The 23,096-nt window shown below is 36.0% G+C and overlaps 2 protein-coding genes across 9 annotated transcripts; both read right to left on the bottom strand.

The window, feature by feature from the left end:
* Positions 1–1,824: 1,824 nt before the first annotated feature.
* On the bottom strand, positions 1,825–12,260 carry LOC142534443 (ornithine aminotransferase, mitochondrial-like). Its single transcript, XM_075641321.1, has 10 exons — positions 11,831–12,260; positions 10,997–11,105; positions 10,475–10,705; positions 10,172–10,331; positions 9,946–10,001; positions 9,461–9,613; positions 8,698–8,795; positions 8,299–8,379; positions 7,824–8,057; positions 1,825–2,134 (listed from the first exon to the last, which is right to left on the bottom strand). Exons 1-10 carry the CDS (start codon positions 11,980–11,982, stop codon positions 1,978–1,980), a joined length of 1,431 nt encoding a protein of 476 aa, XP_075497436.1. The 5' UTR covers positions 11,983–12,260; the 3' UTR covers positions 1,825–1,977.
* On the bottom strand, positions 10,681–22,483 carry LOC142534399 (KH domain-containing protein At4g18375-like). 8 transcript variants are annotated; one of them, XR_012817059.1, is made up of 9 exons: positions 22,165–22,442; positions 21,169–21,774; positions 20,549–21,043; positions 19,785–20,024; positions 19,439–19,702; positions 18,978–19,033; positions 18,793–18,889; positions 10,997–11,105; positions 10,681–10,705 (listed from the first exon to the last, which is right to left on the bottom strand). XR_012817059.1 is itself a non-coding variant. In XM_075641302.1 (9 exons), exons 3-9 carry the CDS (start codon positions 21,766–21,768, stop codon positions 17,992–17,994), a joined length of 1,884 nt encoding a protein of 627 aa, XP_075497417.1. In that variant the 5' UTR covers positions 21,769–21,785; positions 21,988–22,051; positions 22,293–22,439; the 3' UTR covers positions 16,663–17,991. The 8 variants fall into 8 exon arrangements, 6 of the variants coding, with proteins under 6 accessions (XP_075497417.1, XP_075497407.1, XP_075497394.1 ...); XM_075641302.1 differs by lacking the exons at positions 10,681–10,705; positions 10,997–11,105 and adding exons at positions 16,663–18,123; positions 21,988–22,051 and having other exon boundaries at positions 21,169–21,785; positions 22,293–22,439; XM_075641292.1 differs by lacking the exons at positions 10,681–10,705; positions 10,997–11,105 and adding an exon at positions 16,663–18,123 and having other exon boundaries at positions 22,293–22,483.
* Between the last annotated feature and the right edge of the window lie 613 nt (positions 22,484–23,096).

Genomic DNA, 23,096 nt, shown 5'->3' with positions numbered 1-23,096 from the left:
ATAATATAGATAATATACACATACATATTATTATCATTAACCCGATTAAGTATCTTGGGATTTATTATCATTTTATTAGCACGTGTGCTTAATTATAGAAATTATGATTTTTTATATCTTTATTAAGTGTAGAAGGACTCGAACCCGAACTATTACAAAGAGAAATCAAGTAAGATCATTGGAACTAAAGCTCGATCTCCGAAACATTATGATTCTAATAATGTCGTTTGAAAGAATTATAATTAGTTTCGAGAAGTAGATATTTGGATTAATCGATTTCAGATCTTGAAATTTTTAAAAAATAATTTAACTTTTTTGGGTGAGTTTAATTTAGATGAATTTATATTTCAGTTCCTTTGAACTTTCGAATTTCGGTTACTAATGATGATGGAAAAAGTTGAAATACATTATGAAGTCATTAAACATTTGATTGAATACACGTATTTTGTGAGACAGATATCTTATTTTGGTCATCCATAAAAAAATATTACTTTTTAATGCTATGAGTATTACTTTTTATTGTGAATATCGGTAGGGTTGACCCGTCTCACAGATAAAGATTCGTGAGACCGTCTCACAAGAGACATACTCAAATTTATATGCAATAATTTGAATTTTTCGTATTTGATGACACAAATTAAAGCGAAGAATAACTATTAAAAAGAAACTAAAATAAGTTCAAAGTTAAATATTCTTTTCATACCTAATTTGGACTCATTTTATTCGATCGATTTATTTTATGGAATAATTGAAATAAATAATAAAAAGCACATGTCCACCTCAAAATATTCTATAATTTAGAATTTCATCTAGGTTGGTCCATAAGAAAATGCCTAAATCAATCATATAATCTAATTCAGAAACAATTACTTACATAAAGACGATGAAGTCCATTCCCAACCCCACATATCAATCAACTTGTGCTTATATATCTTCCATTTTTCGCTTACGAATAAGGTTGTGTTTCAATCTCAATCACTAAGTTTGATTGATTACAAATATGTGTATTCATATTTATTTCACATCAATCGAATCATTCTATTACAAATTATAACATTATCTTTCATATCTCTATTTTATTTATATTAATAATTAATTATGAAAACAATAATAATTTATCATTTTATCTCAAATTTATTCAATCAAACCACACATATTATTATTTGTTAAATTCTATTCAACATCCTACTCCATGTTTTAATAAACACAATATTATTTATCATATTCAATCTCATCAACCCAACTAATCGCAAACTAATTAAATTCTTTATATAATCATAATCATTGGCCAAATGGCCAAATCCACATTTAGTCACATCACACAAACACTACGCATATATACATTTTTGTTATGATGTCTATCAAACGTGCTCATCACTGAGATGACACTCACATATTCAATATATAATAATTTTTATATATTTCATCACATATAATATATGGACGACGTGTTAACACAATTGAAAGCTCCGGTTAGACCAAGTTTTTGGTTACAGGATATATAATGATGAAATCCAGCTAAGGGTCTTAAATAGTAGCTCTGAAGCAGGTCCCAGTTGTCTGTGAGACAAAGCAATAAAGATTCACAAAAGGAAAGACGCTGTCATATGTTTAAAACTGCGTAAAGTTTGATAACTACCAAAAATTCTCGGCCATTATTGTGTCTCCACTCTGCCTCCCAAGAACTTGTATTATATGTTTTCTTATACGCGTGTACAGGTCTGCACCTTACATCAAATTTAAATATCTTGGCAGAATTATATTAACTTATTTGTCACACATTATGATTTCCCACTTGGAATTTATAACTACACCAACTATCAATGCAGACAAATTCAAACTCTTCGCTGACACTGACTCAAAAGTTTTATAGACTGCTTTAGATGGTATGGTGTAACTAACGGAATGTAAATCAAAAGTTTTTTTTTTTTTAAAAGACAAATGAAAGTAAGAGTGTGTGATCAAGGACTATTACGACTATGAAGAACTGTACAAGTTACGCCCACATCGGTCGCAGACGCGGGAAGCTGAATGGGAGAGATTCTTTTTATCTGGCTTCGCTTTCTGCATCTTCGGCAGATCAAGTTCCAAAACATTTTGCAGCGCGTTGGAAGCTTCTTGGAGCTCATCCCGACTGCATCAAGAAATTACGCAGACGATTAGTTACCAAGTTACTGATATTGCGAGATTTTCGGTTTTTTACTCCACTTGAAACTCAGATCAATAGTGGCATGTTGACAAGAAAGCGAGGATCATTCAGCGTACTCTGGAATATACACAAAGTATCCTAATATACACAAAGTAAACTAGGATATATACTTGACATCGTGAGCATCCTAGATTACTCAAACCTGTACAATTGGCCCTCATGCCACATCTAGATGCATTTGTGCTCGTGTAATTTATTAGCTGTAACTGTTATGTCTCACTCGATAATATGCAATTCAAATATAGAAGAAAGATCAATCATGATAATGGAATATTGCATTCACCGAAAATAAGGAACCCAAAGTATAATTGCTCTGTACAATTCTCCATGTCCCTAGCAAGATGTTAGTACTCACCAAGCGAGAATGTAATTGAATATTCTCTCATACAAACTAACTGCTATTTTATCACTCCCCCCTTTTCAGGTGTTTTTCTTTTTAGTTCTCCTAGCATATATTTTTACTATCTTGGGCTTCTCATGGTCAATCATGACTGGGCCCTTTGAATTTGATGTTCCTGGGCCCAATGGATCAAAGTTTCTCATATCTGGATCTGGATTCATAACAGTACCGGCCTCCTAAAAAATCCTCTTGTCCTCAAGGCGACAATCAGGAAATTGTCTTTGGAAGCCTTCCAGGTTCTCCCATGTAGTTTCCTCATCAGACCATCCTTTCATTGTACTAGGTGCTGCTGACATGGCTGCCCGGTTAAGTGTTTAATCCGCCCTGCTAAAATCATATCAGGTTCAAAAGTCATGAATAAATCGGTGTCCAATTCACCAGCTAATTTGATCTCAGCATCGGTTTTACCCACTGCACGTTTCAAACATGAAACAGGATATACCCTAGACCCCTCGGGTAACCGTAACCTGTAGGCAACTATCCCCACCTTCTATTCTATCTTAAAAAGCCCGTAGAACCTGCCAGATAATTTCCGAACAACTCTGGTGCAAACTGAGTTCTGCCGATGTGGTCGCAACTTCAAATATACCATACTCCCTTCCTGAAAATGAACCACCCTCCGATTTTTGTTAGCATGCTTCGTCAAGAGTTGTTAAGCCCTTTCAAGATTATATTTTAGCTGCCTTAAAAGCTCGTCCCTATCCCATAATGCCTGCGATACAGCTGTTACCACTGTCTCTCCAGGAAGAAATTGAATCATGCTCGGTGGTTTGCGTCCGTATACCACTTCAAACGAACTCATCCCCGCCGATGTTTGTTAGAAAGTAGAGCCACTGAGCCCAATTATTCGGTTGCTCCGAACAGAAGCAACATAAATAAGTCTCAACGCACTTATTCAAAGCCTCACTCTGTCCATCGGTTTCCGGGTGATACGATGTACTCATTTTAAGTTGCGTCCCTTGGAGCCTAAAAAGTTCAGACAAAAAAAGACTCGTAAATATAGCATTCTTGTCACTCATAATCTTCTTTGGAACCCCATGTAATTTCACCACATTTTTTATAAACACCTCAGCCAATGTACTTGCTTTGTAGGGATGTTTCAACAGAAGGAAGTGTCCATACTTGGACAACCTGTCAATCACAACTAATATAACATCATCCCTTTTTGATTTGGAAGTCCGGTGATAAAATCCATGGCTAAATCCTCCCAAATCACCTCCGGGAGAGCCAACGGCTGGGGCAAACCCGCAAGCTTGGTGGCTTCATACTTTTGTTGCTGACAAATTATACACAGGGCCACAAACTTACTTACATCTTTCTTCATTCCTCTCTAATAGAAATTACTCGCCACCCTTTTATACGTTCTTAATGCTCCGGAATGATCCCCAACTGGTGTGTTATGAAACTCATTTAACAACTTGGAGACCCACTGCGAAGATCGCAGAACTACCAATCTGCCTTTGTGCAATAAACAAATATCGACTAGGTATAATGTGTGTTGCCCCCATCCTCCTCACGAAGCTTATCATTAATTTTCCTCAGCTCTTGATCTTCCAAAACTGCTTTTTAATTTCATTTATCTCAACCCATTATGCTTTTGTTAAAACAGCCAAAGTCGCCTCTGTCCTCTCTTCGTGACTGAGCATCTGCTGCCCCATTATCCGACCCTACCTTATGCTTGATTTCAAAATCATAACCGAGTAGTTTGGCCAACCAATATTGTTGGTCTGGAGTGGTGATTCGTTGCCGCAGGAGGCTTCTTAATGGTTAATGGTTCGTGATCACCGTTAACTTTCGCCCCGAAAGATAATGGCGCCAATGTTGAATAGCGAACACCAAAGCCATTAACTCTTTTTCATAGGTTGACTTTGTTAATGCTCTATCGGCCAACGCCTTGCTGTAGTAGACGATGGGTCTGCCCTCTTGGACTAACACCGCCCCTAGGCCCACTCTTGATGCATCACATTCCACCACAAATTCCTGACCAAAATTAGGCATTCTCATAACTGGACTAGTACTAAGAGCCTTCTTAAGCTTAACAAATGCCTCTTCTGCCATGTCATTTCAACAAAAATTGTTTTTTTCACCTGGTCTGTTAGAGGTCTTGCAATCTTCCTATGGTCTCGAATGAACTTCTTATAGTAACCAGTCAATCCAAGAAATCCCCTCAAGGCCTTTGTATTTTTCGGCCTCAGCCAAAAACTAACGTTTTCTATCATGTTCGGATCCACCATCACTCCCTGGCCAGTGATAATATGTCCCAAATAGCCAACTTGACTCAGCCCAAATTGACATTTCTTTTTATTCAAAACCAGCCTGTTATGCAACAACACATCCAACATCGTTATCACATGCATCAAGTGTTCCCCCCATCCTTTATTATAAATCAATATATCATCAAAGAATACGAGAACAAATTTCCTCAGATAAAGCCGAAATACCTCGTTCATCGTGGCTTGGAAGGTTCTTGGGGCTTTTTTTAAGCCAAGAGGCATTACCACAAATTCATAACGCCCTTCGTGCGTTCGAAACACTGTTTTAGGAATGTCATTAGGTTGAACCTGAATCTGATGATACCCCGACCTGAGATCCAACTTCGAAAAGTATTTAGCACCATGCAATTCATCGAACAATTCTTCAACCACCGGAATGGGATACTCGTCGGAGATTGTAATTTCGTTTAGGGTCCTGTAATCAATACAGAATCGCCAACTTGCCATTTTTTTAACCAACATAATGGGGCTGGAGTACGTGCAGTCACTAAGTTGTATGACACCCGATTTGAACATGTCTCGCTCCATACGTTCTATCTCATCCTTTTGGTGGTAGGCGTAGCGATATGGCCGCAACGACACCGGCCCACATCCTTCGTTGATGTTAATAACATGATCTAGTAATCGACGAGGGGACAATTTGGTAAGCTTTCGAAATACTCCTCCATATTTAGTGAGGAGACTGTCAATTTCCCCTTTTAAATTTCCTTGTTCTACCTACAGTTTGCTCATCCAACTGTCATTCCACTTTACTAATACATCCCCACAAAATTCCACTTCTCGTACTTTAGTAATTGATTTGAGAGATACCATGGATCTACTGAGCGTCGGATCCCCCCCGTAGAACCATTGTCTGCCCTTTCCAACTAAATCTCATCTCCATATTGGCCCAATTCAGCATTGCTCAGACACACGCCAAATCGCATATCTTCATCCACGTTAATTCCCAAATCAGCGATCAAGCTTCTCGAGATGAAGTTGTGGCTCACACCACTGTCAACCATTGCCATCACTTCTCGTCCTGCCATCTTCGCTTTCATTTTCAACGTCTATTTTCGATTAATTCCGCTGACAGAATACAATGGTAACTCCAATGTATTTTACTCAGTAATAGGGGCTTCCTGCCACGCTTCAACCTCACTCTCTTGACAGCCAATTTCCTCATCAGCTACCCCCTGTTCTAGCTCGCCTTCTTCCCCATCTTCATCGGCCAAAATGGTCACCCTTAAACTCTTATTCACGCATCGATGCAGTGGGTGATATGGCTCTCCACATTTAAAGCGCGACCCCTTCTCCCTCACGATTCTTCTGTGCCGGAACTCTAGTTATTCCGCCACTGTTCCCACCAAGATTTGATCGCAACCCCCCGTAAGCTGTCGGAGTGAGAGGCCTATGCTGGTACCCCTCTTTTGGACTCATCGTTTTTGCGATAACACGCGATTGTGGGTTACCATAGTGGCGATCCTTATCAAGGAAGTGGGCCTGATTAGCCGAGCCCGTATTCATGGGCCCTCTCTATTCAGGACCCAGGCCAAGCCCAGATCGACTTCTGCCATGAACCATCACCTTCCCAAACAACTCCACTTTCAATCCCCTCGCAAACATCATCACGCGATCCACCGTTCTAGGATAATGAACAATCATTCGCAGATGAATCTCCTCCCGCGACCCACTCATAAAATATCCCAGACATTGATCTTCTTGAACGTCACCAATCCGCGCGACCAACACCTTAAAGTGTTTGATATAGGTGTCGATCGGTTGTCAACCCTGTTTCAGCGATGCCATAAGCTCAAATGGGTTAGCATCGTGCCCGCCGCACCTCTTAATTAATTCTTCAGCAAGCCTATCCCAGTTCATGTTGGGACTCCACACCTTCATCCAGCAGAACCAATGGATAGTGGATCCCTGCATACAAATGTAAGCCAATTTGAGCCTACATCCGAACGAGGTGTCGTGAATGTCAAAATATTGTTCCACCTTCCCCAGCCAGCCCATCGGATCTTCTACTTCAAAAACAGGTAGCTCAATCCTCCTTAATGCCCTTCTCATCTCTTCTGTGACTATTTCTCGACCTCCTCCATCGGTGGTCGCCGCACTCTCCTCCTTTCCTTGTCTGTCAGGCCTTTCTTCTAGCGCCTCTTCGTATTGATTGTTGGTAACTGTCACCCCTCCCTGTGCCTTGATCAACTGCTCCATCAAGAGCGTCAGGTCACTGAAGCCTCCGAGAGTTTGATCGAGTTTATCTAGCATGCCCTGCAACTGTAGCATACTCTCCTGCGACCCATTTCACCGATCGTTCCATTGTTTCAAACTTCGCATCGTTTCGTGTGTTGGCCATCGTCGTCGATCGTCCCTCGAATCCGGCAGGTCAGACCAATGTTATGTCTCACTCGATAATATGCAATTCAAATATAGAAGAAAGATCAATCACGATAATGGAATATTGCATTCAATGAAAATAAGGAACCCGAGTATAATTGCTTTGTACAATTATCCTTTTCCTTAGCAAGATGCTAGTATTCACTCAACAAAAATGTAACTGAATACTCTCTCATACAAACTAACTGCTATTTTATCTATCTCCCTCTTCATGTGTTTTTCCTTTAGTTCTCCTGGCATACATTTTTACTATCTTGGGCTTCTCATCGTCAATCATGTCTGGGCCCTCTGAATTTGATGTTCCTGGCCCAATGGATCAAATTTCTCATATTTGGATATGGATTCATAACAGTAATGTATTGAAAACAGATATAGGACATCTAAAAACGACAATGGACAAGATGGTAATTTGCTCGCTACATTATGCTCCTAAGTGTTCTACCAAACTGGTACGAAAATTAATAAAAGAAAAAAAGAATGAAAGAAAAAGTTAAATCCTCAATTAGAAAAGACATATGATAATCTATTATGCACATTGTGTGGAGAAACAGTTCCATACCTTATGGTCAAAGGAGGTGTCAATCGTATAATAGAATCATGGGTGGGTTTTGCAAGAATTCCTCTCTCTTTGAGCTTAAGGCATATGTCATAGGCATTTACTGGGGACATGGCAGCATTGTTAAGCTCCACGGCATTGAACAGGCCTTTTCCTCGTACTTCTTTTATAAGATCGGGAAATTGCTGTTGAACCTTCACAAGTTGTTCCCTAAGCTCCTGTCCCAGTTGGGCAGACCTAATAGAAATTGAAACATTTGACTGCTTCAAGGACCATGTGAGAATAATATTAGTGTATAAAAAAAATTAAACAATAGTCTACATTCCACCTAAGTGTCTAAGTCGTTATCCAATGCAAAAAGCCGTGTAGCATATGCAAGACCCAAAAAATATTTAAAAATTAATAATATCATTGTTTTCTTCAGCATACCAACGCTTCGTGCAAAGTCATTTCAAAGATCAAGGCAAACATTTGATACCTTTCAGCAAGTTTCTCGTCTTTTAGCACATCCAGCGATGCAATTGCAACTGCACTGGCCAATGGATTCCCTCCAAAGGTGCTGCTCATTACCTCAATAGCAAGTTACCAATTTAGATTTTCAATATGCATAATTAGTATATAAAGACCAGAATGTTGATAGTCTACGCAACACCTTGTCAAAACAATTGGAATAAACGATTCTAAAAAATCCCTCGTGTTACCAGTAAGGGTATGGTGAAATGCACAACAATTTTGATTTCCTTGGTTATGGAAACAATTGTCTCCTATGTATTTGAACCTTATGGAGTAGCATGCTCCAGAATTTGGCATGGTTTAATCTAACATTATGTTAAGGAGAAATAAGATAAATCAAATATTATGTGCGAGAGTTACAAACCTTCCATGCTCTCCAGGCTGAATGCAGAGCATAACATCTTTGTCTGCAAGAACTAGACTGACAGGAAACATTCCACCGCCCAAGGCTTTTCCTAGTATCTTAACAAGGCAACAATCAAAGGTATCATTTCGAAGCATGGAAGTGTATCGTGTATATCAAGTTATTGAGAATGCGATGCAGCCTGGTATTCTGAATGTGAATAATTAAACTTCAATGACGACAAAAATGTAAACCCTGATAATATGGATGACCATGATAGTTCGAAAATGTACCCATTCAGAACTAAAAAAAAATTCCCATAATGCATTTTTATCTGGGAATCTACACCCACTGGAAACTGAACTTTTCCAATCAAGAGACAATTATTCAAAGCATTTCCTTAGTTTTCTCAAATAATTTTATTAAACTCAAACTAGTCTTATACGCAAAACATAATACTCAACATCCATGTTTCTAAAGAAAGTTCACAAATAATGCTTCTTGTGAGAAGTTGCGGTATCAATTAATGGTGTCCTGGTGATCTGTTGCTTTAAACATATATGCAAGGTAGGACTAACTACCCAAAATTTTTGTCAATGCTTGCGGAATTTGAAAAGGTCTCCACTTTAATAATTTTTTTCTGAGAGAGAGCAAGGGTAATGGCATTTTTTTCCTAAAGAATCAGGGTTTCTAACTAAATGAATATATGGTAAATATGAATTTTTTGTGTGTTTACTGTACATAAAATGTACATAAAATCTAAGGATCAAATTAAAGCCCTTACGACAACATCCGGATGGACATTCTCCCAATCACATGCCAGCATTCTCCCAGAACGAGCTAAGCCACTTTGTATTTCATCAGCAATCATTAGAACATTATATTTTGAGCAAAGATCTCTAACAGCTTGTAGGTAACCATCAGGAGGAATTATAACCTAGGGAAAAAAGAAGAATCTCATCAAAACCTCATTATCAATTAAACGGAAAGAGATTCTAAAAGGAAAAAGAAAATCAAATATAACCATATTCACAGGGATCTCCCAACCACACCTCTAAGTGTTTGTAAACATCACTAGCAGGATTTTGAAAATTAGGTTTTGTGTCTCTCATTCTACATTTCATATGGTATTTATGCAATAGAAGACCATGAACATTGTTAACCTTCATTAAGAATCACTTATCACAAATTATACTATGAAAACTATATAACTTGTACTCTCATATATTATCCATCCAAAGGAGTCAGTCAATTCTGGGAGATACATACCCCTGCCTCCCCTTGGATAGGTTCAAAGAGAAAACCTGCTACGCGATCTCCTTTCTCTGAAAACCATAAGAAATTATGAGTTCACATAGCTTACATACGAAAAAATTGAAACTCTAGTGGTCCTAGTAGATAGAATAAATGCAAACGAAAATCTCTAACGAGTAATAGCTTCCGATATTTGAGTCTTTTGCCAGAGATCATTGCACATGCTAAAAAGTAGGCAGACCTTTAAATATATTCTCAAGTGCAACTTCATCACCAAAATCAACTTTGATATGGCCTGGCAACAAAGGCCAAAACCCACGAGTTGCTTCGTTATCACAGCTCATAGAAATAACAGCTAATGTGCGCCCATGAAAGCAGCCACAACATGAAACAATGATGGCCTACCATGACGAAAGGATAAAAATAAAATATTAGTTTCTAGAAACTAATAGCAGATTAGTAAACAAAGAAAATCGTGGGTTATTCAATCAACCCTGGAAACATATGTCCTGTTCAAGTATAAGCAATATCAAAAGTTCCTTACCTCCTCTCTTGGAATTTTTTTCTTGAGATAACCCCATTTCCTGGCCAACTTCAATGCTGTTTCGACACCTTCAGCACCTGTGTTCATCGGCAGCACCATATCATATCCAAACATGCTGGTCATACGTTCGGAAAATACTGGAAATTGGTCATTATAAAAGGCTCTTGAACTGAGCGTAAGCCTTTCAGCCTGTTCTACCAATGTTTTCAAGATCTTGGGATGGCAATGACCCTGCAGCAAAAGTCTTCAGTCAATGAATTTACCTTCAAGTCATGTATTTTGAAGGCCCATGGCTAAAAGGTGAATTCTGTTAGCAAAATGAGGTTGTGGGAATTGCAAAAAGCATTTCAGCTATAACTACATGAATTAAGAAAAAAAATTAATCACAGAAAATTAGATCATTTTGGTCTGTACTTCAATAACAAGGAACTGAGTATTATAGCATGTTGCATTACCAAAAGATAAACTTAAGCTTTGAATAACAACTAAGAATCAAACACCCAATATTTTCCTGTCTCATACCTGGTTAACAGCAGAATAAGCCGAGAGGAAGTCAACATATTTCTTGCCTTCAGGGTCCCAAATATATGATCCTTTAGCTTGCGAAAAGACAACGGGAATAGGGTGATAACTGCAACAAAGGAAAAGAGTCAACGAACTTCCTTTTCCTGATAACCAGAATGTGATGATCTCATAAAGCAAGCATAAAGCCTTCCCCGTTGTGGTCAAGAATTTTTTTTTTTCAGTTTCGACATATTCAACTTGGATAAATAAATAAATGAGATAAACATCTTGTGTTTGAGAATCAACCGAGAGAAAGCATTCATAGCAACACAAATGACAATGAACACCGCAATAGAAGGCAGCCTCCGTTAGAACCTTCCAGCACACATTAATTGAAGAGCAACGCATATAATTTAAGGAAATAAGCAATCTTGATACTCCAATGAATTGGACAAATAATGTAATGTTCATTCGTAACACACTCTTTGCTCCTGAACACCTATCCACACTCTCGTGGGATATAAATATAATGAGTTAATAAGCAAGAATAACCCCAAAGTTCCAGAAAAGAAGCCACTTTGAGAAGAAGAAGCAGGTAACGGAAACTCAACCAGTCACTGAATCTCTCTAGTGTCCCATTAATCCAAAGAACAAAAGGTTGACGTCGTACATTTCATCTTCGGGGCATCGAAATCTTTCTTCAACCCATCGAGTAGACAAAAATATTAACCACACACATCCAACAAAACCCAGAAGACAAGACAACAACAGGATGCAACCAAAAGACACAAAAAACACAGACTTAGGAACGTTCACCATAGACAACGAGAAAGGTTCAAGTGTTGAATTTACTTGTGGGCACTGTACTGGCCTTCCAAGTTGATGAGATGTTGAGAGGATTGTGCAGAAGCGCCGCTGCCTTCTTGGAGTGCGCTAAAGCTCCTAACATGTCTTTCCCCCTGAACTCCGGCCAATACATAACGTAGAGTTTTCCTGAACGCCATCTAAGAATCCGCCAAGAGTCAATAAACCCCTGTCTTCTCTTTTCCTCTATCAATAAGAAGGCAATCGTACAAAATCTCAAGACGATAACTCGGCGCGATTAAACGCCCAAACAGCACTGGCAACAATCTGGGTTTTCCAATTTTCCTCTGTGGAAAAAAAATCTGGATTCACTTTGGTGAATATAGGTAGCAATAAATTCAGGTGACACCATACGGTGGCACTTCCCAATACGAAAGTACCTACCTTTGGGGAACCAGGCTAGCATGCTAAATTAGGATAGCACACCAACTTAATATTATTTTTAAGTCTCCCACGTTGAATTTTACATACATTAATCAAATCAAATCAAATGATCAGTAAATTTTTATCTTAATAGTTAAATTTATGTACAAAAAATTCTTTAGTTTTTTGGGTCACTGTGTCTTTTTCGGATCAAATTCGGTACAACATTAAAAATTTAGAACAAATATATAATATATCAGAACTAAATATTTAAGATCTGACACTTATATGATTTTTTAATACTCAAACATGTATGACAACTTTTGATATTAATGATACGTCTTTTTTTCAAATGAAAATTCGATATAAAATATTGAAAAACTGCTAGTATATGATTTTTGAGTACTCAAATATGTATAAAAAAAATTTGATATTAATGAAACATTTTTTTCGGATAAAAATTGGTACAAAACATATTAAATGTGGTACTAATATATGACATTTTAATATAAACTATTTCAAATCGGGTACTAATATATGATATTTGATCACACAAATAAGTGTAGAAAATATTGATATTAATATAATTGTTCCAATTTTATATTTTATGTCAAATATATATATATATATATATATATATATATATATATATGTTGTGACTTGTTCATTTCATTTAATTTTTTTTATTTAAAAAAAAAACAAATTCACAACTAAGCATTGAACTTTTTCAAGTACTTAGTTTTACTTGTGAAATACCTAATTTCAGTTTTAAAATACTTGATTTGGTAAATGAGATACTCAGAATGAGTATTAAAATACTGGATATTCGAATATGCAACGCAAGTTCACCAAGTGCTCGTATTTCCATCCAAGATCCATTTGGATGACTTGTTCATTTCATTTAATTATTTTTTTATTTTTAAAAAAACAAATTCGCAACTAAGCATTGAACATTTTCAATTACATAGTTTTACTTGCGAAATACCTAATTTCAGTTTTAAAATACTTGATTTAATAATTGAGATACTCATAAAAGTTAATAAAATACTGGATATTCTAGTAGGCAATGTAAGTTTACTAAGTGCTCGCATTTCCATTCAAGATGCAGTTGGATGACATGTACATTTCATTTATATTTTTTTTATTTTTAAAAGAAAAACAAATTCACAACTAAATATTGAACTTTTTGAAGTACTTAGTTTTACTTGCGAAATACCTAATTTCAATTTTAAAATACTTGATTTGGTAAATAAAATACTCAGAATGAGTATTAAAATACTGTATATTAGAATATACAACGTAAGTTCACCAAATGCTCATATTTTCATCCAAGATGCATTTGGATGATATGTTCATTTCATTTAATTATTTTTTTTATTGTTAAAAAAAACAAATTCGTAACTAAGCATTGAACATTTTCAAGTACTTAGTTTTACTTGCGAAACACATAATTTAAAATACTTGATTTGGTAAATGAGATACTCAGAATGGGTATTAAAATACTGGATATTCGAATATGCAACGTAAGTTCCACCAAGTTTTGATCTTTCCTTGGAAGATGCATTTGGACGACATATTCTTCTCATGTGATATCTATTTTGTAAAAAAAAAATATTCAAATTCTCAACTAAGCATGAAACTTTTAAAGTACTTAGTTTATTTGATAAGTACCTAATTTCAGTTTCAAAATAATTGATTTCATAAATGAGATACTCAGAATAGGTAATAAAATACTGAATATTTTTAATATGCATTATGATGCAATTTCAATGCAATTGAAATTTTAACAAATACATTGTTCATCACTCTCTATGAAATAAAAATAACAATTTATTTCGGTATAAAAAGAAAGAACTTACTTTTACTCGGGACAAGTATGCTACTATATTTTTATTAAAAGTAAGTGCTTATTTTGATTTACAAACAACTTACTCTTACTTCACGATCAGTAATGAACTGTGTTCATTTCTATAAATGACATGAATAAGTATTCTAATGAATCTTAGTTGGAAAAACCAAACATGACTGAATTTACGTTGCATATTCGAATATCCAGTATTCTATCACATATTATGAGTATCTCATTTACCAAATCAAGTATTTTAAATTAAAATTAGGTATTTCGCAAGTAAAAGTAAATACTTCAAAATGTTTCATGCTTAGTGATCGAGCAAAACTTTCATTGTAAAATTCTTAGTAAAAATTAATAATATTCAAGCTCGCAATAATCGCAAGTGCACGATGTCAAGTAATAATATAGTGTACAAGAGTACGAGTATCGTTCCTCTAAGGACTGTATTTCTCAATTATTATTCTCAGTTATTCAATTTTTAGCAGTGATACTTCAGATGATTGTTTACTACTACGATTATTAAATAAAAACTCAATGAAATGGTTCAAGGATTAAATGATGAAATAAATAAAGCTAGAATGATTGATTAAAGTTCAATGAGAAATGAATTTGTTGAGAATCTCGGTTCACCTACCCCTCGCTAATCTTCTTAATTCGTTCGACAATGATCTATGCTTTCGACGAGATTTCCTATCAAGGGTGAATTGCATGTTGTTTTATTAAATCCCCTAGCTTTCGACCTACTGGACTATGACTATCGACATGTATCCGACTTCATATTTATATGTAAATTGTAAATCCATGAATTATGCTACTCGTTCCGATCACGGGCTATTATCTCGAAGAACATTGTCCGAAAATCTTCAAATCTTCGCTCCAAGCCTTTTTTCTCTTTCAAAGCCTTGTGGTTGTTAAAAAGTCCTTGAACATGTTATCCAAATGCATCTAAGATGGAAATGCAAGCAGTTGGTGAACTTACGTAGCATATTCGAATATCCAGTATTTTAATACTCATTACGAGTATCCCATTTACCAAATAAAGTATTTTAAAACTGAAATTAGGTATTTTGCAAGTAAAACTAAGAACTTGAAAAATTTCAATGCTCAGTTGCGAATTTGTTTTTCTTAACAATAAAAAAGTAATTAAGTGAAATGAACATGTCATCCAAATATATCTTGAATAGAAATGCGAGCACTTGATGAACTTACGTTGCATATTCGAATATCCAGTATTTTAATACCCATTCTGAGTATCTCATTTACCAAATCAAGTATTTTAAAATTGAAATTAGGTATTTCGCAAATAAAAGTAAGTACTTCAAAATGTTCTATGCTTGATTGCGAATTTGTTTTTTTTTAAATAAATAGTTCAGCACTAAAAACATAGTTACAGCCCTGCTCTTTCCCGGGTCATATACATGGTAGTATATAAGTTCACAACACTATCACGCGACACTAAAAAAAGAAGAAGAAAGATGTTACTAGTAACTATACACCAGTCAAAATAATGCTACAATCTCTCATTCAAAATTATGTAACATTATACAATAAATTTAAGGTAATGAATCAGCAAAGAATTAAAAACAGAGAGCCGAAGATATACAGTTGCCTTCTCTAAGAAAATAAACTCACCCCCACATCAGAACGACTCGAGAATTCCTAAGCATCCATTGAAGGAGCTATCTATTTGTGGCGAGGAAACTACCACCACTCACCCGATGAAGAAACACCATCCACCACACCTCTACAGGATATGGATCCGAAAGCTGGAATGGACTAAAAATAATAAAGTTCCCTCAGCCTCTCAACACTAAAAAACATTCAACTCAAGGATGAAAACCAACATGTATGAAGGAAATGGCCATCCAGTTGAAGAAACAATTAGTTTATCATATTTTGAGTGCGTGTACATGTAAAAGAATGGAGGTAGAAAAATAATTGCTAATGTAACTTTACTGTGAGGGGGAAACAAAAGAAAGCTACATCAGCAGAGTTGATAGAGCAAAGCAAAAAAAAAATGGTATTACTGACCATCGTCATCAACAGATAGAGAGACAAAGAAGGGAGATTTGACATCTCGAGTGGCATTATCAATAGTCTTAAAGGAAATATCACTAATGATTGGATCCATGCTAAAAGGGAGAAAGGGGGATTGGCGTCTTTACCGAAACCATAAACCCCATCCCACAATCACCCAACCAAAAAAAATTTCATAGATAAATAAACCGATAATGAAAAGGAGAAAGGAGATGAGGAATGTAGACAAAGGAAATCTAACAGAAGATATCTGGACGGTTGCCAACTAAAAGAAGACAGAGAAGGTAGAAAGGTTCAAAAGTACAAGATTTATCTTGATACAGAAAAAATATGACAGGATTGTTATCCAGACCAAAGCAATCAGACGATAACTGCACATGAAAAATAAGCGTGCAGGGATGCAGGCTAAGCATAACATTTCAATACATTGTACAGAAATTGGAGAATTGACCTTGAAACGCATAAAAACTAAAATGTATTTGAAACCTGTGATAATTGGAGTTGATGACGGTAGATATTGTCAAGGCTAAAAACACCAACAGATATTATCACATTCTTCAATGTTTAAAACAGAAATTTTTTATCATTACATCGTAAAACTACTTCAGAAGGGATTTTCTCTTTCCTTCGAGTTAAAGCAGAATTGATTTGATATTGTTAGTGGTGATGGACCATGCACAAATTGATGAAAGAATACCACAGTACGATTCTTGGGAGGCAAAATTGTGAACAACTAAAAGTCAATCTAGAAAAAGATCATTACATTATCGTACCAAAATTATTGAAGTCAATCCATTTGGAAAAAGGTAATGCCTTTATGTACCACACTACTATCACGTATTGAACAATATAATAGAGAAGTCAAGATTGTAAATACCGGTACCGTACTTCAAGTGGGCGATGGTATTGCTCGTATTCATGGTCTTGATGAAGTAATGGCGGGTGAATTAGTAGAATTTGAAGAAAGTACAATAGGTATTGCTCCAATCCAAATAATGAGTGAATGAACTGACACCAACAACCATTTTAATTTTCAAAGCAAAATAAATTAGGTGTGAATATAGCAGGCTGGTCATCAGAAAATAGCTGTGGTTATGGACACCGAAAAATAGTCGCATCTATCCTCATACCTAAGGTTCGTCATTAAGTACTGCTATTTGAAAACAAATAATGAGCATGGGAAATCAATTTGTAAACAACCAACAGTTCACGCTCTTGAATTCGTGGGATGCAGAATACAATGTGAAAAAAATTTAAAAGGCTTTGGCAGAAAGGTTATCATGAAGGGTATGGAATGAATAAAATAAAGAAACCAAGTCAGAATAATTAGTAAATGTCAATAAGAAACTCTACGCAAGCTATTGACCAGATTGGTATTTGGAAAAATTGCAGTACGCCTGAGACGTACTAGAGACATATCAAGTTTTTGTAAACCGGAAGAAATACTGCCCAGAGCACCTGCATACAATTCATGAACCCTAGGAAAAGGAACATGAAATAGAGATCTAGATTCATGACTCACCAATACGATAGAACAGCAGCGGAAGGAACAGAAATTTCAAGGATGCATATAAGATTTTAGAAATCCACTTAACATCAGATCACGAGGAAAGCAATGCTGGAAACAAGATTTGCAGTCAACAAAATCTGATAAATACTACTACTGAAGGGGAGAAAGTTTTCTCCTAACTTATGAAACTCTGCAGATAAATAGATTTTACATGCTGCAAAACAGCAGCTTGTACCACTTGAAACAGAATACTCGATTTAACCTCAAGATTCATGAGATTTCCTATAGAAGAGACCGAAGTTCACCAGAAACTTTATATATGTGGTAACATCAGTGCTGGAAACCTAGAGGAACTAGAGAGAATTGGGAATGAAGAATCCTCATAAGTTAAGTGGCCAATATGAATGCTTGAATCAAGTTTTCAGCATCACGCTTCTGCTCAGGGGTCCCCGATATTAAAGCCACACGATCACCATTGGAAGATTTTGGATCAGAAATCTCTATAGTAGCTCCAGATATCTGGAAGAGAATGAATGCATATGGAAATATAAGTTGAAAAAGAAATATGATAGCCACATGAAGCATCATATGTGAATTATGCAACATCATCATCATTTCCTACCCCATGCCCATAGTCCTTGCTAAGCCAAGCAGACATGTGGACTAGTAGACAATTAATATGTAAAAGGATATGCTTCAAGCAAGTTAAGGGCTTATCTATGTCCCTCCCCAAAAAAAGTTGTCATATACAAGAACGGGAAGAATCCAAAAAAAACAAGTATAACCAATAACCATTAAACTCAGATAACGACCAATGATACAACAACTCACAAGCACCCAAATTAATGATAAAAAGCACCACATATCTTAGGATGACAATTACTGATTGTCAAATTCAACAAGCCGTTGGCCTGAAAACAGACTTGTCCCCTTGGTATTAGAGACTCACTGCTTGCCTAATCGAAATGTGTGCATGGTGAAGGCAGAAAATTATTGGAATAAAACTATAGAAACAGAAGGTAAGGTGAAAAAGAAACAGAAGGTAAGGTGAAAAGAAACAGAAGGTTGGTTTCTCAGATTAGGCTTGAAGCGGGAAAAACCTCCTTCATTTTCCTTTCTAGTCTTCAACCAAATAACACAGTGATTTTCAGCTTCACTTTTTTCTACAGTCAATGAAGAATAACTCACCTGCCGGATATTCTCAATATTCGTGCCACCTTTTCCAATGACTTTACCAATCGCATGTGCAGGGATAACCATATCCAGAGTAGATGGTGGAGGGAACCTGATCAAATATTGCAAACAAAGATGTACGTTTGAGGACTTTAGGCTTTAAGTAAAAGTCATAAACTGACCATGGACAAGATATTAACCTTGAATATAGTGATGATGAGCGTGAAAGCAACTGTCCATGGCCGCTATCTCCCATCTTTATGAAAAGAGAACACTAGGTTAGAAGCCAAGGAAATGCAAATTCTGCGGTGAAGACCAACAAAGTTAAAACGGAGAAAATTTGAAACATAAAAGAACAATTACATAAAGATAGCATTCAACATTTGAGACCACAAATAGAAATATATAAAAAGTATCACGAATATATTATCATAAATGATCTCCTTGAAAGGAGAAATCTTCTCGTTCATTCCAATAATTGAATTCAAATTAATATAGATGTACTTTCCCCAAATACTGATGTTGGTGGAAAAATATAAACTAGGACCTGGCCCAAGCAGTGATGAGAACAATACTCTGCCTTTTTAGTTTTTTATTCTCATTTATAAGCAATCACGTGCATGAAAATATGACTTTTCAAATATGTAAAGTGCAAGCATACCGATAAAGAGTTATATCCATAAGCACTGGAGGACAGCATGCCCAGTCCACTCCCGCTTTCTGGCCTTTTCTCATAACCAAACGAAGCAGCAGAAGACACACTGGGCAAGCCAGATTGAGCTGGTAGAGATGCACCACCAGAGTATAATGCTTCGCCACCAATAAAAGAGTTTTGGCCACCTTCCCTATCCTTTAATACATCATCTCGGAGCCTCAAAACAATCTGAACAAGGGCATCTCTCACGCGACCAACTTGTCCAAAAATCTACACTTGTAACATCCAATTTACATTAATAAAAAAGGATGCAAGAGGTTTTGAAATAATCAACAAATAAAGTCATACAGACCTCAACAAGTTCATCATTATCATCAGCACATTTGGGCTTTTCGCCTTTGGAAATTCTAATATCTGCTTTAGTTCTCTTTCGGATTTCATTGATAATAGAGCCACTTTTCCCAATTATACAGCCTATAACTTTTGAAGGAATAAGAAGCCGCATAGTTACGGCTTCATCATCTTCATCGTTTATCTTTGCTTGCAACAATAGCACAGCTTCCACTGCCGAGGATTTCAAGTCATCTAATGCCTATAAAATAAGTACCACACATCGGAAATGTTGTAAGACAAACTAATCAATTGATATGCAGATGTTTGCATCAAGTAATGAGCAGTGGCATGGCACAACAAAATGATACATGAAACTGTTAAGATGGATCCTGACGCAAGAACATATGTCAATCATGAACATAAAAAATGGTTCTACGTCTACTGCTTAAACCATTAAAAAATTTAAAAGCCATTCCAAAGTTGAGAAAAAAGTTCTCGTCAGCTGGAGAATCTTTAATTAAAATGAGATGCAGCAAGACACAACTAGCATTCAATCTCATGTCCTATATAATAATTGTTTCAGAATAGTCATGCCCCTGTGTCATGCCTGTAACATCAACATAAATTGTGTGACATGGTAAATTGTGGTCAAACATAATGCTAGCAAATACGAAAACTTAAAAATTGCAGTATTATCTGAGTACAACATATGATAAATGAACAAAACAGAAGTCCAAAAAAGTGAATCCAGATATGACATAAAACAAATATACATTAAAATACCTCCATGGAGATCACAGTGATGACACACTCATTATGCTTGGGCTTGGGGTCCTCCACATCAACACGAGCACCGCTATCCTGCCTTATATTTCTAATGGAAATTCCTCCTTTTCCAATGACACGCCCAATCACATGACCTGGGCATACCACTTTTACTATCAACTCCTCAGCTTGTGAAGACCCTCCATAGCCAGAAACCACAGGTATAGTAGATTGATAGACAGGCCATGATGTTCCGGTATCTGTATAACCTGGAATATCTAGTGTGTTTGCATGACCTAAAATCGAAGAGATAGATCTAGTAGGGGCAACAGAATCTACATTTGAATAATGTCCTGTGGCAGGATATATGGGAACATCTGCTGGGATGATGATGCTTGGAGGAACTTCAGGAATGGAAGTGTCGAGAGGAATTGTTTCCTTGGGCGCAAACTTGTGCATAATCGCTGAAATGGCAAAAAGTGCTTTCTTCACAGCCTCTGAGTCTCCAGATATCTAGGGCATGCACAAACATTTAATATCTTAATGAAAAAACAGTAATAAGATAACATCTATATAGAGTCAGAATCATGTCGATTGACATGTAGAATATATGCTTATCAAGTAAACAGAAAATTAACCTGAACAAAATTGTCAAATTCCAAGGCGCAAGAGTGAGATGGATCACTGAGATCCTTTGCAATGACCTTAATGTTAGTCCTCGTTTTGTTTCTTAATTTCTTGATGATTGCACCAGATTTGCCAATAATATTAGAAGACTGACTAGCAGGTACAAGAAGCTGGCATCCCTCCTTACTTTTGTCTTTATTTTTTCCATCAGATTCCCCGACCGTGGCAACAGCATTTGCAATTGCAGCATGCACTTTCAGGAGCGCATCTTGCGCAGGACTGAGAGGTTTATTATTATTGAATTCCTCGTCAACCTCCACGTCTTCCTTATCTCTAACATGACAATACGTTAAAATAACTCTATCTTTAGAGCCTGGAAATGGATCCACCACCTTGACTTTGGCTCTCGAGTCCTGCCGGATAGAATTTATAACTTTTCCACCCTTCCCAATTACACTCCCAATCACACCATCAGGACACAGAATCCTGTACACTATTAGTTCATCATTGCCATTTTCATCTTTGTCTCGTCCTCTATCAGTCCTCCTCTTCGGGTTCTTGTTGTCCAAATCATCACGATGCTGGCTATATCGTTTCCCAGTCTCACCCATAGTGCTCTAAACAAAGTCTGGCAGTTAATTCCAGATAAATGGTTTCCGTCAAAATCAGATGTGTATATCACCAATCAGTCATGTAGCTATATATATATCCATAATCCATACCAGAAAATAGTATTTATCGTAAAGCTGTAACAAAAAAGATGATAAAGAAAGAATCTTGAATCTAAAACCCCTACGCAAGACAGAGGACTTGAAACAGTATAACTCAACCGGAAAAATTAGCAAGGATCAAAAGAACCTCATGGGGCTTCTACGTCACACTAATTCTGCAGGGCTGATAAAAAGAAATAAAATGTAAAATGTATTCACACACAAAAAAAAGAGAGATTCCCCGCATAGAGCAGCTTATTAATTATCCAACGAAGATGATTTGCATAGTGCTCTTACCTGGAATTTCATCTGGAAAAGACATGATTAAAGGGGAAAAAAGTAATCTTTCACGAAAACCTGGCCATGTAAAATCATCAAACAAATAGATTGTTGCTTCGATGAAAAATCGCATCGGAAAATCAAACCTGATTGAAACAAATCCACGGTCAATTTCCGGATAAATTGAAGATATGCACTGGTGGAAATTTACAAATGTCGAGACTCGAGAGATGGTTAAATTATCCAAAACTTTCAGCTAGCGTAACCCGTGAAAAAAAAAAGATAATGGAGAAAATGTAAATTCCCCTGGGAATGTCTAATTTCGAACCCTAACTCGCCAAATTACTGAAACACCCTTTAAATAAAATTGTTATCTTTACATTTATTATTATCTATTATCTATTTTTTAATTTAATTTAATCTAATTTAATCTCTTTTTAAAAAAAATATCAATGGATCAACAAAAAGACGTATATGGCATATCATATCGACCAGTAAGAGACGCACAATGTTGCATATGTTATTATTTTTTTTAATTTGATCAAATAATACTAAATAATTAATATGAAATTATTTTCAATTTAGAAAAGTTGTTCGATCTAAAAGAAATTTTTTTTTAGATTTTTTATATGTAAAATATGAAGTGATTTGATGAGATTTTTAGTAGGGTAAAAATGATAATTATGAAATTAAATATTTTTGTGTCCACTAAGGTAGCTACTCTAAGGATCTCACACTTAATAATATAATATAGATGAATATATAAAAGATAGTTGAATCCAATATTTGTTAAATTCGCGTCATAAGTGAAAGAAGAAAAAAATATTTAATCGATATTTTCTGGAAATTTTTTTTATTTTTGATATCATGTTAAAATGTAGCATAAGTCAATAAATAAGCTTTTCTACCAATGAACTAAAACTCATGAACATCCATTGAGAAGTCATTTA

Source organism: Primulina tabacum, chromosome 2 (genome assembly GCF_025594145.1).
Source record: "Primulina tabacum isolate GXHZ01 chromosome 2, ASM2559414v2, whole genome shotgun sequence".
Lineage (NCBI taxonomy): Eukaryota > Viridiplantae > Streptophyta > Magnoliopsida > Lamiales > Gesneriaceae > Primulina > Primulina tabacum.
This window is presented reverse-complemented; position numbering and strand designations above follow the sequence as displayed.